Source organism: Zea mays, chromosome 10 (genome assembly GCF_902167145.1).
Source record: "Zea mays cultivar B73 chromosome 10, Zm-B73-REFERENCE-NAM-5.0, whole genome shotgun sequence".
In the NCBI taxonomy this organism is placed as follows: Eukaryota; Viridiplantae; Streptophyta; class Magnoliopsida; order Poales; family Poaceae; genus Zea; species Zea mays.
In genome coordinates this window covers 25,643,941-25,662,991 of record NC_050105.1, presented here as the reverse complement: position 1 = coordinate 25,662,991, position 19,051 = coordinate 25,643,941, and the positions used below count along the sequence as shown (strand labels likewise).

General features: G+C 45.3%; 1 protein-coding gene across 2 annotated transcripts; it reads left to right on the top strand.

Annotated features, from left to right (window-relative positions):
• Positions 1 to 7,898: 7,898 nt before the first annotated feature.
• LOC100282790 (RING finger and CHY zinc finger domain-containing protein 1) lies at positions 7,899 to 14,491 on the top strand. Of its 2 annotated transcripts, none has more exons than XM_008663733.3 (12): positions 7,899 to 8,199; positions 8,458 to 8,545; positions 11,611 to 11,655; positions 11,747 to 11,779; positions 11,875 to 11,952; positions 12,027 to 12,070; positions 12,146 to 12,186; positions 12,690 to 12,772; positions 12,839 to 12,930; positions 13,049 to 13,118; positions 13,465 to 13,517; positions 13,826 to 14,484. In XM_008663733.3, exons 1-12 carry the CDS (start codon positions 8,099 to 8,101, stop codon positions 13,866 to 13,868), a joined length of 771 nt encoding a protein of 256 aa, XP_008661955.1. In that variant the 5' UTR covers positions 7,899 to 8,098; the 3' UTR covers positions 13,869 to 14,484. The 2 variants fall into 2 exon arrangements, with proteins under 2 accessions (XP_008661955.1, NP_001149168.1); NM_001155696.2 differs by having other exon boundaries at positions 7,981 to 8,199; positions 13,465 to 13,503; positions 13,826 to 14,491.
• Positions 14,492 to 19,051: the final 4,560 nt, after the last annotated feature.

Sequence of the window (19,051 nt, the reverse complement as noted above, 5' to 3'; positions counted from 1 at the left end):
TTCTCCAACAGCACTGAACAGATGAGCATCTTCACTGATCTCCAACACAGACCACACAGCTTCTCAGATAAAGAGGAAAGGAGAATAATGGGTTTCCCAACTATATAACTAACTTTATTGACATAGTATGTAAACCAAAATGCAGGGGATACCCACACTCTGGTGACAATCATTACAAAGATCCAAACCAAACATAGTTCATCATGACAAACATAAATGCACAGGATATAGCAAACTACCCTGTCTAACTAAAACCAACTAAGATCGAGACTAACGCTAAGACTGAAGCTTCTATGTATATATTTATTTCGTATTAATTACAAGATCCAACTCTAACGATCTATGGTTCTAGATTTATCTTGGTCTTGCAGGCGGGATTGCCATAAGACTGGTGTCCACGCTGAGGTGAGCGGTACGGGTGCTGAGTCCCAACGGGAGCGGGGGAACCACCATCCAGAAAACGACGTTCCGCGCGCTCAGCCCGCAGCAGGGCGATCTCAGCACGAGCCCTACTCAGCTCGTCTAATGCATGGTCCAGCTCCGTGTTTAGCACGGCGGCTAGGTTGACTGTGCTGCTCAACCTAGGATTGCCCTCACCGACAGGTGAGACAATCACGCCTCCTGTGCTGCCAGATGAACGGCGGGGGTAATACTTCAGGTCAAGACCGTCAGCTGCCCCACCGAAAACCGAGCAGTAGTGCGAAAGCGCACGCCGTGCAGCATCTTGCATGGCTGCCTCAGCTGAGTCCCGCTCAGAGATAGAATAGTGCTCTGAACAGGCCTCTGCACCCTGGAGACTGTCCTCCGGGCAGCGCACCAAGCAAGTCGCCTCCCAGCGGTCCGGGTAGACCCCGCGACTATGCTGGTAGACCACACAGCGATACTCGACGGACCAAGTATGCCGGTCAAATGCCCGACGTAGCAGGGTGTCGAGCGCATCATGGAAGTGGCACCCGCGAGCAGCGTCGCGAGTGATGGGTCGAGCAACCCATCCTTCCGGCTCAGGATTAGCAGAGAAGTCGGTGTCGTGGCTCGAGCTGTCGTCGCCTCCTCCGTCGTCTGGGTCTCCTCCAGCAGCTACTCCAGAAGCTGGGGCGCCCAGTGGTGGTGCAGGGGGCGGCTCCAGAGAAAGCACAGGGGAGCAGCTCCTCACAGACTCTATCTCCTGGTGGAGCGAGAGGGAAGAGCTCCGCTGCTCCTGTCGTCGACGCTCCTGCTCCTCACGCAGGCGGTGGTGTAGTCTCTCCAAGTGGCTGGACTGTCCGGCCACGGGACGGCGAAGCGGACGCTCAGCAAGGCGGGAGGGTAAGAAGGGGATGACTGACTTTCGTGCAGTGTGTCTAAGTCGAGCCATCTACAAAAGACATCGCAAGCAAAAGGGTGAGAACAGAATTAATATGACCAGCAAGTAATAAGTAAATGAAGGATCAGAATGAAACATAATTTTCAGCAAGGTATAATATGTAGTAGAACATAGGTTTGGTCAGTAGGACCAACTTTTGAAGGGATATCAAAGTCAAGGAAGAGACAGAGGTCTATAGTCCTTAGAACGACCATTCTACTCTAGGTTAGCGGTCCTACAGTCAGCACGGCTTTGATACCACTTATGTCACACCCGGTTTTAAAAAGGCAAACCGAATGCGAACCATGTACGTGCCAGGATCAGTTATTCACGTACACAGCAGTTACATAATATGGACATCATCACACAGTGCTCAAAATAGTATTAATAAGGGGAAATAATCGATTACATCATACGTCTGAGACGTCCATATAGTTCTTACAATAAATCAAAGTGCGGAAAAGAAACGTAGATAACGCGGCCTTCACAGGCAGCCGACTGGGGGTTGCCGCTAACCCACACCTAGAACTCGTCGTAATCTTGGAACTCCTGGAAGTCTCCTTCCACAGCTTCATCTTCGCCTGAGCAGTGGTTGCAATGCTGACAACCTGGGGGGGGGTTTGGTGTGTAGAGCAAGGGTGAGTACACATCAACATACTCAGCAAGTATCCTGTTTGGCTGTAGTGGACTAGCTTTATGTGGGGATAAGTCAAGCAGTTGCTTTTAGTTGGTCAGGTTATTACTTACTAGTAGAAAGCCAAGTTTTAGCATTAACCCAAGTTATTAACCCAATGTATCCTTTCCAAACGGAAAGAATACCACTTACCAGCATCATAATCATAACCAGATTCAACAATCTCATAACCACCTGTACCACAATGTCTCTGATCAAGTACCACTAATCATTGGAGCTCCCTTGGCCGCTCATAACCGCGAGCACGGCTGATATATCAGTTTCATAACACTCTGCAGAGGTTGTGCACTTTACCCACAAGCCGTGATTCCCATTCTGCCCGGAGATCATGACTCTCCATTGATCACTACCAAGGTGATCCAGCAGGGCATCACTACGAAGCCTTTACAAAGATTCCCCGGGGCTGTAGCCACCCGTTAGGTTTCCTAAATGCACCGCACTCCTCCCCAAGGGGCGAACCCAAACTTGGCAGAGCGAGCCGCATACACCGAGCCCCATTGACGGCACGACGGCTAAGTGAACTACACCCCGGATCCTCTAATTATTCAGCTAAGGGCACCCCATTCCACCCTCATGGTTGCACTGTTTTCCCGGGCGGTCATCCATAGAACAGGTCCTTACGGAGAGGCACTCGAGAAACCGCTCGAGTCCCCTTGAAAACCACAAGTATATCATAAAGAAGAACGGGAAAACAGCGTATCATAGATAATCACATCATGTTCATTGATTAGGGTTGAGCAATAGCATCAGACTAAGTAGTAATAATCCGACCCAAATAGGTAAACAAGGACATGGATAACAAAAGCTAGTCAATCCTTAGGTATAAATGTGTAAAGCGGGAGGTGAATTAAAGAATGAATAGGACATAGATAGGTCAAAGGACACTTGCCTCCACCAAACGACTGCTGCTCAGGGGCTTCTCCTGCGAATTCCTCGGGCTCTTCGACCGGATCGTTCTCTATGCGAGCGCAAACATACATACATACATCCACATATTTAATACAAAAGAACAGTACACCATACAAGATAACAAATAAAGCGAATATGCATCAAGTATGACATTCGATAACGCATTTGTTATGGCTAGAAAGAAACGGGAAAGGTCTCGCAGGGGGGGGTTAAATCTTATGCACTAATGACACAATTGGTTCTTAACAAAATAATTCTGTTATACATATTTATATCTACTAATGGAAACCTAATCACTTTTAGTTGATCAACATTGCACAGGGTAAACAATTAACTACGTGAATCAATAACATAACGGAATTTTAAATTAAACTTCCTATTTTCCCATAGCATGAACAGTGATTAGCCTATTTAAAATACAGTAATTATGATCACAGAAAGTAAATAAAATAAAATAAAAAAAATAAAAAAAATAAAAAACAGAGGGGGGGGGGGGCGGTTGAACCGGCCCTAGGGCGGTTGAACCGGCCGGGCAGGGGGCGGCGCAGGGGCGGGGCGGCCGAGCCGCTGGGCGCGCAGGGGCGCGGGGCAGGGCGCGGGGGCGGCCGAGCGGCCGAGCCGGCCAAGCCGGGGGCGCGCGCGGGGGGGGGGGTGGGGCGGGCGGCCGAACCGGCCATGGGGCCGAGCGGCGAGGGGTGGGGCGGGCGGCCGAACCGGCCATGGGGCCGAGCGGCGAGGGGAAGGGGAGGGAGGAGAGGGGGAGGGAGGAGAGGGAGGAGGGGGGGGGGGGCTCACCGGTGACGGGGACGGGGCGGCCGAGCGGGGCGGCCGATCGGCGACGGGGAGGGGCGGCGGCCTAGGCAGGGGCGGCGGCTAGGGCAGGGGGCGGGTAGGGGGCGGCGGCTTGGGTGGGGAGGGAGAAAATGAGGGGGGAGAGGGAGAGGGTTAGGGGATAAGGGAAAGAGGGGGGGGGCGGCTGGGCCTACTAGGCCCAAGAGGGGGGCGCCAGGGGGCGGCTGGGCCGGCCGGGGTCGGCCCACGGCGCGGGAGAGAGAGAAAAAAAAAGGAGAGAGAAAGAGAGAGAGAAAAGAGAAAGAAAAGAGAAAGAAAACATTTTCGAAATCCGATCTTTCTACATGAATGCATTTGCACTTTCAAAGCAATCAAAAGAAATGCAAGGTTCGGCATGGTGCATCAAACAACATAAAGTATTTAGGGTTTTTATACGTACGGGAATTCCAAACCGAATCCCGCTAGAACTTTGGAAAAGGTCAAGGTTTAGCGAGGGAAAAAGAAAAAGAAAGGTAACGCCCGAATTTTGGCGAGTAAAGAAAAGAAAAAATTCAACTGCAAAATTCGGGGCGTTACACTTGAGAGTTGAAGTGCTCGATTTGGGCCACCTCATCCTCATCATAGTCTTCATCCCCTACGGATGGTACCTGTGCACCAAACTCAACAACATCCCATATGCTTTTGTGGAGTGAGGTTAGATGAAATCGCATTAAATCACTCCACCTAGCGTAATCTTCACCATCAAATGTTGGTGGTTTGCCTAATGGGACGGAAAGCAAAGGTGTATGTTTGGAAATGCGAGGGTAGCGTAGGGGGATCTTACTATACTTCTTGCGCTCTTGGCGCTTAGAAGTGACGGATGCCGCGTCGGAGCCGGAGGTGGATGGCGATGAAGAATCGGTCTCGTAGTAGACCACTTTCCTCATCCTCTTTTTCTTGTCCCCACTTCGACGCGTCTTGTGAGAAGAGGATTTCTCCTTCTTCTCCTTTTGGTGTGAAGAAGACTTCTTCTCCTTCCCTTTGGAGGAGTTCTTCTTCTCCTTTCTCTTGGTGCGGGACTCTTCGGATGAAGTGCTCCCATGGCTTGTAATGGGCTTTTCGCCGGTCTCCATCTCCTTCTTGGCGTGATCTCCCGACATCACTTCGAGCGGTTAGGCTCTAATGAAGCACCGGGCTCTGATACCAATTGATAGTCGCCTAGAGGGGGGGTGAATAGGGCGAAACTGAAATTTACAAATATAAACACAACTACAAGCCGGGTTAGCGTTAGAAATATAAATGAGTCTGCGAGAGAGGGTGCAAAACAAATCGCAAGAAAATAAGGAGTGTGACACGCGGATTTGTTTTACCGAGGTTCGGTTCTCGCAAACCTACTCCCCGTTGAGGAGGCCACAAAGGCCGGGTCTCTTTCAACCCTTCCCTCTCTCAAACGGTCCCTCGGACCGAGTGAGCTTCTCTTCTCAAATCACTTGGGAATCAAACTTCCCGCAAGGACCACCACACAGTTGGTGTCTCTTGCCTCAATTACAAGTGAGTGTTTGATCACAAGAAAGAATGCGAAAGAAAAGAAGCGATCCAAGCGCAAGAGCTCAAATGAACACTACAAATCACTCTCTCTAGTCACTAAGGCTTTGTGTGGAGTTGGGAGAGAATTTGATCTCTTTTTGGTGTGCTTTGCAATGAATGTTATCTCTTGTATAGTGGTTGGAAGCTGGAAAACTTGGATGCCTTGAATGTGGGGGTGGTTGGGGTATTTATAGCCCCAACCACCAAACTTGACCGTTGGTGGAGGCTGTCTGTCGTATGGTGCACCGGACAGTCCGGTGCACACCGGACATGTCCGGTGCGCCAGCCACGTCACCAATGCCGTTGGATTCTGACCGTTGGAGCTTCTGTCTTCTGGGCCCGCCTGGATGTCCGGTGCACACCGGACATGTACTGTTCAATGTCCGGTGCGCCAGTATGGGCGTGCCTGCCTTCTGCGCGCTTCTGGCGCGCATTGAATGCGCCTGCAGGTGACCGTTGGCGCGAAGTAGTCGTTGCTCTGCTGGTTCACCGGACAGTCCGGTGTACACCGGACATGTCCGGTGAATTATAGTGGAGCAGCTGCTGCGCGATCCCGAGGATGGCGAGTTCCGGAGGCCGCTCTTCCTTGGAGCACCGGACACTGTCCGGTGTACACCGGATAGTCCGGTGAATTATAGCGGAGCGCCTCTGGAAATTCCCGAAGGTGGCAAGTTTGAGTTGGAGTCCTCTGGTGCACCGGACACTGTCCGGTGTACACCGGACAGTCCGGTGCCCCCAGACCAGAGGTGCCTTCGGTTGCCTTTTTGCTCCTTTGTTGAATCCATAACTTGATCTTTTTATTGGCTAAGTGTGAACCTTTTACACCTGTATAACTTATATACTAGAGCAAACTAGTTAGTCCAATTATTTGTGTTGGGCAATTCAACCACCAAAATTATTTAGAAACTAGGTGTAAGCCTAATTCCCTTTCAATGCTCCGCCTCCGTACACATGATTGCTTCGTCACCGGCTCGTCGTCGTGCACTTGCACCTACTCGCTGATGAGCTCCACCAGATCCGAGTCGACCTTCTTCCGGTAGATCCGACGCTGTGTCGCCCGCGCTCGCCCGACCTCCATGGATGCGTCCAACCGCAGCAGAGCCGACCAGGAAATTTTTTCCCTAGGGCGTGGGCGTTGGCATCCGCGAGAAGCGACGGAGGGGGGATGAATAGGGAACCGCCTCATCTGGCGTGAGAGAGAAGGGGAACGTGGCGTAGAGGATCGCGTAGGGAAATGCGTTGCGGGAGGAAGGGGGCGACTGTAGCCCCTAGCAGATGAACAATAATGGGGGAGGGGAGGGCTAGAGGCTGACGTTGCAGACAGTCTCAGCCAGGCTCTCGTAAGATTCTTTGGCCGCGCGTCCCCGTGCGTGCAGGCGCGGCGCATGATGACAGAAGCACATGCACGTAAAACAAGATGCTTTATTAGGTAGTTTTTTTATTATATCTTCTAATTAAATATTTAATCATCAAACCGATTTTCATTATTGTGTTATTGAGATTTTTATAAACAAAACTATACCACTAATGCTATATAATATTTGAAGATTTGTTATGCACCCTTCTCTAATACATGTTTTAGTACAACCAAACAAACAAAATCTGTGTCTAGACAGAACAAGTCTGTACAAGCAACCAAACAAAAACGCTTACATGAATTCATCCAAGTTCTAACGATATCAGATAGGCTCATTCCGATCTGGCTCGACTTCTATAGGAACCAAACACACGAAATGTGATACAATGGATGCGTCTAAAACCCGTGTCTTAAAATCAATGCACCAATCAACTACGTTTTGTACCTTAAGCATAGAGCCAAGAGACGTGTCTTAATTTTTTTTATATTTAGCCTCTTAAACACAGCGAAAATATAACTTAAGACATTCATTATAGATGTCTTAGTCGATACCCGTATGTTGTAGATTGAGTGTGTCCAACCTGAATAGTCAAAAATATGATCATGTCCAACCTGAATAGCTAATAATGTGATTGTACACACTTTTTAAAAATCGAAGAGCTGATATTTATAAATTCATCCATGGAGACATCATTGGCAGAACTAACAATATTTTTTCTCTATCTAATTCTATCCAATCTAGATTAAAATAAAATTGAGTAGAAAAGAGAGTGCAAGCAAAGTATCAAATGGAGTACAAAGAACAACAGCTTGAGAAAAAGCTTGAAAGAGATGTGACGATGACGGCTAGGCCGCAGCTAGAGGAAAAAGCTAAAAGATGTGACGATGACGGCTAGGCCGGTGATGTGCGTGCGACCCATGCCGTTGTGCATCTCATCTACTTATCCTATTATCTCCTTCCCTTCTTTGTTAAAGATTTGATAAATAAAAAGTATTATAAGTAAAATGTGCAACAGATCTAAGGATTCTCCAACAGCTACTCTATTTTATCCATATTTCAAACTTTATTGATGTATATGTTAAAATGTTCATACAATATTTGATATATATGTTTTATATATGTATCTAGTTTTATCTTTATTTATTTAAATGTACACATAAAAAGCAAAAGCTAAAACGACCAGTACTATTTTAGTACAGAGACAGTATAATTTTTTATGTAATGCATTTCTTGAGGAAACTAATTTCTCTGCTGCAATGGCATTGGAAGAAGGGCACAGTTAGCAATCAAAGCGGTGGGCCTCCACGCCTCCATGTCCCATGACGTCGCTACTCTTCCGGGATGGACCAATAACATTTTATATCTGGACGCCCCTTATCGCCCTCGTTATTTACATCTCTGCCACCCTCCTCTCCGCCGTCGCCGCCGCCGCCGGGGATGGGGGGAGCGCAATTCCCCGGCGACAACGACGTCGCGGAAGTAGACGCGGCCCGCGACGGAGAGGTGGACCGCCGTGACGTGGGCAAGATGAAGCACGGGTGAGCGAGGCGCGCCTTGAATCCTTGATTACGTTCTTCTCCTGTGCCTCCCCCTTTGTGCTCCTTTTCTTCGGACGGAATCTCGATTCCTTCTTCCCGGTGCCGAATCGATCTGCGCTATGTGACTGGTTCATCCGTTCCCATTGTTGGCTGTCGATTTTGCTCGATTTCGTTCTCCTCCTCCGGTTTCCCGATCCAAGATGGCCTAGTTCCGCTATGCTTAATCTGCTCACGTCAGAAATTTGCTCGTTGCCGCAGGTGCGAGCATTACCGGCGGAGGTGCAAGATCGTGGCACCGTGCTGCAACCAGGTGTTCCCCTGCCGCCACTGCCACAACGAGGCTACGGTGAGCCTGTTTCTTTTTTTTTTCAGGTTGTGTCTCTTTTTCGTAGTAGGACAGGCTAACTTAGAGAGCTTTTCTACTCAGGAACCTTGCAGCGTAGTGTTTATATAGCATGTGAGAAGTGTTCGTGCAATAAAGTGTGAAGGAGAATAGAATTCGTGTAATTGGATGATTGTATTGGATTGAGTTAGGATGTTTATATAGAATACATGACTTGAGAGATAAGGCAACCTACGGTACAGATACATATGACAGTCTATGATACATAATATGTAAACTAACAAACATACTCTAATATCCTCCCCCAGTCGTAGCGGGAACATCGTAGACGGTTAGACTGAAGAGGAGTCAAGGGCTAACATCTCCCCGAGCCGTAGCGACATTGCAATGCAGATGGTGTGACTGAAGTAGAAACCAATAATGAGCTCATGTAGATGATAGCCCTTTGTGTCGATGTCGAGGTAGCCGAGCTTAAGGGCACATTGCTTTAATCGAAGAAGCCGTGTTGAAGATAGCTGAGGTCAATGTACAAGTTGCTATGTTGGTGGAGCTGCAAGCACACAAGAGGCACCATGGTGATGACGAAGACACATCAAGGCAGTTGTCGTGGAGGGGGAGGGTGATGTTGAGGTAGACACAATTAGGGCCATTGTAGATGAAAGACGGAGATGCAATTGAGGCATACATGGCGGGAACGGGAGGGTCGATACCGAAGTCGATGCAGTTAAGCCGCATAGACTAAGGTGTGGGCTGGGTTTGCCAGACCTAGCAACGCGTCAGGGACGAAAGCACGCACCGGTGTTGCCAATACCGAATGTACAAGGTAGAGTGCCCCAACCATGCATCAACGTCTGAGGGACCAACAGAGAAGGTCTCGACGATGATTGTGGTGCGTAGAACGACGAGGTAGAAGGTGTCAACATAGCACATGATTGTCAGAATAAACAAAGTAGGTGGGGATGAGACGTCGACATTGATGACGTGGTTGTGCTGGATGAAGTAGTGTTGGAGCGAATGGGTCAAACCCAAAGGCAAGTAGTTCGGCCATGAGCGGATACTCAGGAGCGAGCAAACCGATGCAGGGGGTGGATGAGTAGCGGTGGCCTCGCGCACTGGGGCGACAACGGCCTCACGTTCATAGGCAGAGCTCCAAGTTTACAACGAAGACTTGATTAGCAGGATGAAAACCTTGTGTGGATAGATGGCACAACAAATATTGCATAGTACAGTCGTCTATGCACAAGGAACGGTGATGTAGATACAATGACAATACATCCATAGGGATGGCAATGGCAATGCTGCTGCCTAACGAGGAGCAGGCGACACAACAACAACCCTGTTGCGTGGAGAAGATGCGCGCAGTACTCGACAATGGACATCATGAGAGCTGAGTGGATGCATCCCGATCTGTGCTGGTGATGACGAACTGACGATGTAGACATGCAAACGAGATGACCGAGAAGAGATGCGGGAAGGCGTCTCCTCGATGTCGGTGTACTCGTTGCCGATGCCGATGTATTACACTCGAGGTGGACGGGCGATTGATGACTCACTTACGATAAGTGATTAGGCAAACTAATGAAGATACAACAACAACAGCAGGATCTACCATGTGCTACTCATCGGGTGCACCTAGCAACATCTTGACCGCAACGACGATGAGTGCACAACATTCAACACAGAGAGGCAGGCAGCTCCAACCGATGATGGCATAGCCGGTAGCAATGGCATGGTGATGGGCAGATATGTCTAGCAATGACACTCCTGATATGGCCACCTTCATGGAGACTTAGGGTCGGGGCATGGCCGGGCTTGGCCACCACCATGACGGCGCATGACAGGGTGAAATCCATCAACCTCCATGCGATAGGAAGGTGGTGATGACGACAGCCCAACGACGAGGCTGTAGCAGCTGGCGATGACGAGCATATGAAATCTCAATGTGCTGTGCGACAACGATGACGAAGATGACAGCCGAATCAATATGATCGGGTGTCTAAGGGTGCGTTTGGTTGCAATGATAGGACGGGACAGGACAGGACGATCCCTCAAATAAGGTTGTTTGATTCAGGGTCAAGGGTTAGGACAGGACTATCCCAGTGTTGTTCCCAGTTATCCCTCAAAATTGGAGGGACGAGAGAGGACGTCAGGGGACGTCCCTGTCCTGGCTATCCCGCAACCAAACGCACTATAAATGGTTGCGCTGCCTCCAGCGGAGATTGATTTCTCCCTAGGGGGTCGCGGTTGTGAAAGTTGACGACAACTAGGGTTAGAATCTATATCTAGACTCGTGATACCATGAATGAGAATAGAATTGGAGTAATTGTATAGTTATATTGTTTTTAGTCCTTAGCCAATTTATATAGAGTACAAGACTTGGGAAATAAAGTAGCCCACAAATACATATAGCAGTTTACGATACAAAATATGTAAACTACTATATATACTTTAACAGAGTGAAATAAAGAACAATCTTTTTTGCAGATTTCATATATGAATCTGTGGTTCCTGGAATCGAAAGTTGATAAGGGTCCGTTTGGATCATTTCATTTGGACTGAATTGTAATCTACTCTATGAACTAGGTGATTTGGCTTAGAATTTGATATTCCACCGCTCTCCAAATCTTAAGTACACCTGTGTCAAAATCATATGGTAAGAAATGAAAAGAGAGAGTAAGAAACAGAAAGTGAGATTCATTGCCACCCCCAAAACCTGATCTTCTTTGTTCGTCTCTTGTGAATCTGGACACAGAAAGCTCCCTGTAGGGGGCCTCACTGCTGCCATCAAGCTTTACCGGTGGCAGCACTTCAATTAAGATCTGAAATGGAATGTGATTCTTGATTTTGAAATAAAATTCAATTATACAGAAACAAACAGGCTGTAATAGATTTCTGAAATTGTGCATTTAGTCATTTTAGGAGCAATGAAACATTATGGGTTTACAAAATTGTGCCTTGTAAAATAAAACCATCAGGTTTTGGCACTATATGCAAAGAACAACTATTGCTAGATCACCTCTTTTTCTGAAGAAAAAATATGAATCGTGTTGATTCTTTCTTCACTGTAGGCTTCCGGAGATAGGCATACAATATGTCGTCAGGATGTTGAAAAAGTAAGACTTTCATGTTTTTCTAGTTTTTTACAATTAATTGACTTTACTATGTTCAGCAAATGTGGAAGTTTAACTCTCTTCATTCCTGCAGGTAGTTTGCCTACTCTGTGAAACAAAACAGCCGGTATGACTTAAATTGCTGCGGAATTCAATTTTATTCATACTCCTGTCACATAAGGGTTATTATGCTTAAACTGAAACTTCATTTTTGCTGTTCAGGTGTCACAAGTGTGCATAAGCTGTGGAGTCAATATGGGAGAGTACTTTTGTGATATATGCAAATTTTATGATGATGATGTAAGTTTTAAGTTTGATTGCTTTTGTATGTGCTTTGTACCATTCATACCAACTGATGCATGTTTCTTCTACAGACAGACAAAGGGCAGTACCATTGCATCGATTGTGGCATATGCAGGTGAGCACAAAAGAGACTTTCACCAATATATAAATTGAGCTTATTTCTGATCATGTATCCACTCAATTCAACCAGGGTTGGTGGCAAGGAAAACTTCTTCCACTGTGTGAAGTGTGGTATGCTTTGCTTCAACCAATTTGATTATGTGTTTGAGTTGAATGTTCTTCTATAATGCACGGTGGTGATTGAATGCTACTCCTGTTAGAGATATGTGTGTGGTTGTATATTTCCACTGTATAGGGGTTCATTTGCATGTGTACATGTACATATTGGGGCTTCATCCCTTCCTCTCAATACAGAGCTCATTCGAACAACTCCATACACAACACTGGCGATCTTGAGTTAAATGTTCTTACATAAGCAACAGTGAAGGACTGGAAGTACGGAAGTCCAAATTCAGCCACTTTTTTTTGTCTCTAATGAAATTTTTTCATGCCCCCAAGTCAAAGTCTGCCATCATATCAGTATAAATTAACCCCGTCTAGGGCGATTGAAATTCAGCAATAAAGAAACAACATTCTAAATTTTATGTTAACTAGTAAAACTCTCCATGTGCTTATTTTGTCTGGAAATGCTTATATGTTCTATTTCTTCCTGTTCCTTTTTCTGCAATGCACAGGATCCTGCTATTCTGTTATACTCCGTGATAACCATCAGTGTGTGGAGAACTCAATGAGGCAGAATTGCCCAATCTGTTATGAGGTAACGTCGATAGCTTGCGCTCCTTCTGAAGCTATCTAGATATTATAACCGGAATTATGTCTGCAGTATCTATTTGACTCATTACAAGGAACAAGAGTTCTTAACTGTGGACACACAATGCACTTGACATGTTTTGAAGAAATGGTGGCGCATAACAAGTAAATCTCTACACCTTTGCTAAAATATAAACTTGTATTGACACTTCATTTTCATTCTTTGAACCTACTCTGAGACAGTTTTGGTTATGGTAACTTCTATCTGTGTTTGATGCTACAGATACACTTGTCCAATATGCTCTAAAACAGCTCTTGATTTGACACATCATTGGGAAATGTTGGATCAAGAGGTATCAAATTTCTTTCTCGCTGGTAGCAGCATGCATACTGACAGAGAAACAATGTTTGGTGGTAACTTAAGATTCAAAATCTAGGATGTGTATTCATGTCTATCACCTTAAATAATTTGGAACCGATTTCAGAAGAAGAAAACATTTCAGCAATCAGGAAACATTCTTTCCATATGAGATGACATTGTAGAAAAATTAGTAATATCATTTGGTTGGATATGAAAAGGGTCACTCTAGAAATATACTTACACCTGTATGCTGAATATGTTTTGTTCTGGGCAACTATATTATGTTGTTTCCTGGTGCTTGCTGATTGACTGATGGTTAGTTCCTTGTCATTTTGTAGATCGAAGCCACGATCATGCCTCTTGTGTATCGCTACAAGGTATTCTTTCCGGTGTATGTATGCAGCCCAACTCCTAGCTAGCTTAGTACATTAACCCAAGGATAATAAGTTCATGACTTGGTTATTTGTGATGTAAATCAGAAACCTTCACCGTTAGGCGCTTTTCATAACCTACCTAGAAAACCTCTCTAGTCTTTTACTGGTGAATCATCTATGGTATAGTGGAATAATAGCCACCTTTAACTTTATATCTACGTTCTGTTCGATTTAGGCTAGCCATTTAAATAGACCAGAAGCTAATATTTCCATGCTGATTCATTAAACGTACCTAACGCTTTTGTCCTGTGTGGAAAAATGGCAGATTTGGGTGCTTTGCAACGATTGCAACAAGGTCTCAGAGGTGAACTTTCACGTGATTGGCCACAAGTGCAGCCACTGCAGATCGTACAACACCCGAACAACATCGCGCCCTGCAGATTTATCCGGAAGCAGCTCACCTTCAACAGACTCATCCGACAACAACATATAGAGAAGAAACCATTGACAGAGCCAATATGATTGAAGAACCGGAGGAGGAAACATTGTTTCGGGGCGTGCGTGCTTGCCAAACTTGAAGACTCCCAGCCGTTTATTGGCCCTCATCTTGTCTAGATTCAGTTCATTCCATGAGTCTTTGCTGTTGTGGCAACTTCCAGCTTGCGCATCGCTGGGTCAACAACCCACATGGCCGGCGTAGCTGTCCCTTTGAATCTTGTTCGCAGCCGTGATTTTATCACTGTGGATGAAACGTAATCACATACTTACTGTAATCTACTATGGTTGAAGATGTGTGCCCCCCTGACTCATGCCTTGTGTGCTTGTGCTGAACTGTTTATGAATTCCCATGCTGTTCCGTAACACTATATTGCCATTTGTGTTTCCTTATCTGTCAAGTACCGCCAAGTGTGCGGTGAAATTGTAATTATTTGCAATGAATAGAATCTTATATCTATACCTAATAATAAAGACTCAACATTTCTACGGTGTTATTTAGCGGACTGGATAACAGACATTGTTGGAGGGCTCGTGGACGGTACTAAGCGCTAAATATAGCGTAGTGGATCTTTTAAGGGGTGTTTGGTTTGAGTAATGATGGATCTTTTAAAGGGTGTTTGGTTTGAGTAATCGCTACATTCAAGATGATTATAAATTCATTCATCAAATTTGGTGTGGGATGACCTTATTTTTCATATTAACACTAACTATAAGGAATGAAATGGTGATGGATCAACTTATTTCATTCCACAAACCAAACAAAAAAGCGAGAAGATGATTGACTAGCTTAATCTTCAAACCAAACATCCTATTAGAGTCTGTTGTCTGAGACGATCTTAGACTTGCCAAATGAGGTTTAAGGGTTTTTTGTCCATTGTGGGCAACGAGGGGTAAGTGGTAAGAATTAGGGATGGCAACATGTCGGGTAGAGTACAAAACTCACTCGTGATCATACTTGTTAAGTCTATTTAAAACTGTCTGGGATTGCACCCGCGAGTGAAATTTCAAACCCGTATTTGAACCCGTCGGGTTTCGGGTGGATTTTGGGTCACTCGCAGGTTTTCACTCAGTGTGCATGTTGAGGGTCTTCTTCTCCGCCGAAGGTCCTTAAGACAAAGGTATCGCTGCCAAAGTGATGTTGAGGATTCTCTCTGCCGAAGGTCCTCGAGACGAAGATATTATCTGAGAGCTATAATGACGAATACCGAAGCTACCACCGAAGGACGACAACTTCGACTTAAGGTGACGACGAAGGTCAAGCATGACGCTGAACCAAAGACGAAAAGACCAATTAATCCCTGATGACTTATGTTATTGTTATGTATACAAATTGAGGTCACAAATGTATTTTCACCTGGGCTACGTCCCGTTCCTATAAATAGGTCTCGTACTGTTCACGCTGGATTGTAATTGCTCTCGCGTCAATATCTTCGAACAAGCCGAAGGTATCCATGTAATATAAATTCTGTTAATGTTCATGTCTATATCATGAAATACATATATGAATGAATGAATGGATTACATATATTATCTCTATGTATTCTTATTCTCATAAATGATGAAGGTGTGTCCTTCATGACCTTCGTCTGAAGATCATTATTCCAAAAGGAGATAATGCTTCGGAGAACGAATGTTCTTAAACTTTAACAATTGTGTTGCCTTGTTCTTGATTCACAACATTTGAGAACAAGTAACCAACATTGGCGCCCACCTTCGGTGAACTCACTTCCACGACCACGACGATGGCTTCGCAAGGTGACCAAGTTGTGACACCTTCGGCTACGAAGCTCGTGCTTCCAATCACAGACAGCTTAAGTTCTGAACCAGCCAATAAGAAGCAGAAGAAGGAAGCACAGAGAATGATATAACATGTTGGATTGGAAGGACCCTTCATCAAAACCAAGTGGTCCCATGTACCAATCACATTCTCTCAGGAAGACCTTCAGCTCAAGGACTACCTCCATAATGATGCAATGGTCATATCTTGTGTTATCAAAGGATTTCTGGTTCATAATGTCCTTGTAGACACAGGCAGTGCAGCAGATATCATCTTCGCAAAAGCCTTCAGGAGGAAGGCAGATAGTGACACTTGGAAAGATAAAAATGCCAATCACCTTTGGTTATGTTCACAACACAAGAACAGAACAAGTTATATTTGACATTGTCGATATGGACTATCCTTACAATGCAATCATTGGTCGAGGGACACTGAATGCCTTCAAAGCAATACTCCATCCAACATATATGTGCATGAAGATACCATCTAACCAAGGTCCTATTTCTGTGCATGGAAGTCAAGAGGCTGCTAGAAGGGCTGAAGGGAACTAGACAGATTCAAAGGCCATCCATAACATAGATGAAGCCGAAGTTCATCAACAGTACAAGCATAAAAGAGACAAGGCTGCTTCAGCAGATCAACCAAAGTCTATGCTTCTGTGCGAAGACATAGCCGAGCAGAAGGTGTTGTTGGGGTCTCAATTGTCTGATGAACAAGAGAAAATTCTGCTAAAATTTTTGTTCAACAATAAGGATGTTTTTGCTTGGTCAGCCAATGATCTTTGCGGTGTCAACAGAGATGTTATTGAGCATTCACTCAATGCAGACTCAACCATTAGACCAAGGAAGTAGAGGCTTCGAAAAATGTCTGATGATAAAGCCGAAGGGGCAAGAAACGAAGTTAAAAGGCTTCTCAGTGCTGGAGTAATCAGGGAAGTAACATACCCAGATTGGCTAGCTAACAGTATTATGGTAAAGAAGGCCAATGGGAAGTGGAGAATGCGTATTGATTTTACAGATCTCAACAAGGCATGGCCGAAGGATGAGTTCCCCTTGCCAAGAATAGACTCCCTCATAGATGCAGCAGCCACTTCGGAGCTCATGTGTTTATTGGTCTGCTATTTAGGCTATCATCAAATCTTGATGAAGGAGGATGAGCCCAAAACAAGCTTCATAACCCCTAGTGGGACCTATTGCTACCTTCGGATGCCCGAGAGGCTCAAGAATGCCGGAGGAAGCTTCAGCAGAATGACCTCCAAGGTCCTCAGTTCTCAGAATGATAGGAATGTCCTGACATATGTCGATGATATCATAGTAAAAAGCACGAAACAAGAAAATCACATTGCTGACCTGCAAGAAACAATTGCCAATTTTAGGAAGGCTGGTCTCAAGCTAAATCCTAAGAAATGTAAGAAGGGAAATTTTTTGGATGCCTTATATCGACAAAAGGAATTGAAGCAAATTCAAGCAAAATAGAAGCTATACTTCAGATGGACCCACCAAGGACAAGAAAAGGTGCTCAGAGATTAACAGGAAGGCTGACATCTTTAAATAGATTCATCTCAAGATCAGCAAAGAGGAATTTGCCATTCTTCAAAGTGCTAAAATCAACCAAAGTCTTTCAATGGGGACCAATTCAACAAAAGGCTTTCGAAGAGCTGAAGCAATATCTGATACAACTAACAACATTAGCTCCACCTTCGTCAGGAGCCCCATTGCTACTGTATGTAGCTGCTTCCCATGCTGCCGTCAGTGCAACGCTGGTGCAGGTGAGACAAGATGATCAAACGAAGAAGCAAGTCCCAGTATACTTCGTTTCTGAAGTACTTAATCCATAAAAAAGAAATTATACAGAGCTGAAGAAGGTACTATATGCTGTATTGATGGCTTCTAGAAAGCTTCGACATTATTTCCGCTCATACCACATCATAGTACCTTTGTCTCAGCCTCTCAAGGACATTATAAGAAACAGAGAAGCTACAAGAAGAGTTGGAAAATGGGCTGCAAAAATGAACGAGTTCACTATTGATTTTGTTCATAGATCCTCAATTCAATCCCAAGCATTAGCAGACTTCATTGCTGATTGGACGCTAGGGGCTCATGAAGAAGGAAGCATAACAGACACCAAAGCTTGGACAATGTTCTGTGATGGATCATGGGGAACTTTCGGTGCAGATGCAACTGCTATTCTAATTTCACCATCCAAGATCAAAACTTGCTACGCGGCTAGATTGGAGTTCAACTGCATAAATAACATTGCAGAGTACGAAGCTCTTCTTTTGGGGCTTCGAAAGCTTAAGGCAATGGGAATAAGAAGGGCAGTCCTCAAATCTGACTCACAGGTCATCACATGCCACGTTGATAAAAGCAGCAAAGCAAGAAATCTAAAGCTTGAGAAGTATCTTGATACAGTCCGAATAATGGAAACCTCTTTCGAAGGTTTCTGAGTGAAGAATATTTCAAGAGGAGAAAATGAGCAGGCAGATTTACTAGCTAAATCAGCGGCATAGGGGCTCCCACTTTCTTCAGAAGTATTCTTTGAAACTCTAAAAGCACCTTCAGTCAAGCTCATGGAGCGATCGGTGCTTACAATCTCACATGTACACAACGAAGATTGGAGAACTGAGATTGTATCTTTCCTGCAAGGCAATTATCCTTCGGATGACGAAGTCTACATAAAAAGAATGCAAGCCAGGACAAGACCTTATACGATCATAGAAGGAGAATTGTTCAAACAAGGAGTTTGTTCTCCACTGCTGAAGTGTTTGTCTAGAGTCGAAGGTCAAGAGCTAATGAAAGAGATACACGCAGGGATATGCAGAGCTCATATTGGATCCATGCCTTTGCTTGGGAAAGTCTTCAGACAAGGGTTTTATTGGTCGAAGGTAGCTTCGGATGCAGTGGATCTAGTTCAAAGATGTGAAAACTGTCAGAAGTGTGCCAGAGATAAAAAAACAACCTTTGTCTCTAACTCAGCTAATTCAGCCCACTTGGCCGCTGCAAAGGTGGGGCCTAGATTTACTAGGCCCACTTCCACTAGCGCAAGGAAACTTGAAATATGTTGTGGTAGCAGTGGAGTATTTTTCAAAGTGGATCGAAGCTAAACTCCTAGCTACAATCACTTCGACCATGGTCCAGAAGTTCTTCTGGCAGAATATTGTTTGCCGGTTCGGTGTGCCGAAGGCTATCATGGTTGATAACAAAACTCAATTTGATGCTGAAACATTTAAAACTTTTTGTGACCAAATTGGTACAAAGATACATTTTGCATCTGTGA

What these genes read in the sequence shown, in the direction of transcription:
- LOC100282790 (NM_001155696.2), top strand. Translation starts at nt 8,099, where the DNA reads ATGGGGGGAGCGCAATTCCCCGGCGACAACGACGTCGCGGAAGTAGAC. An exon ending in ACTGCCACAACGAGGCTACG is followed by an intron (nt 8,546 to 11,610) that starts GTGAGCCTGTTT and finishes TCTTCACTGTAG; the next exon opens with GCTTCCGGAGATAGGCATAC. An exon ending in CTTCCACTGTGTGAAGTGTG is followed by an intron (nt 12,187 to 12,689) that starts GTATGCTTTGCT and finishes TGCAATGCACAG; the next exon opens with GATCCTGCTATTCTGTTATA.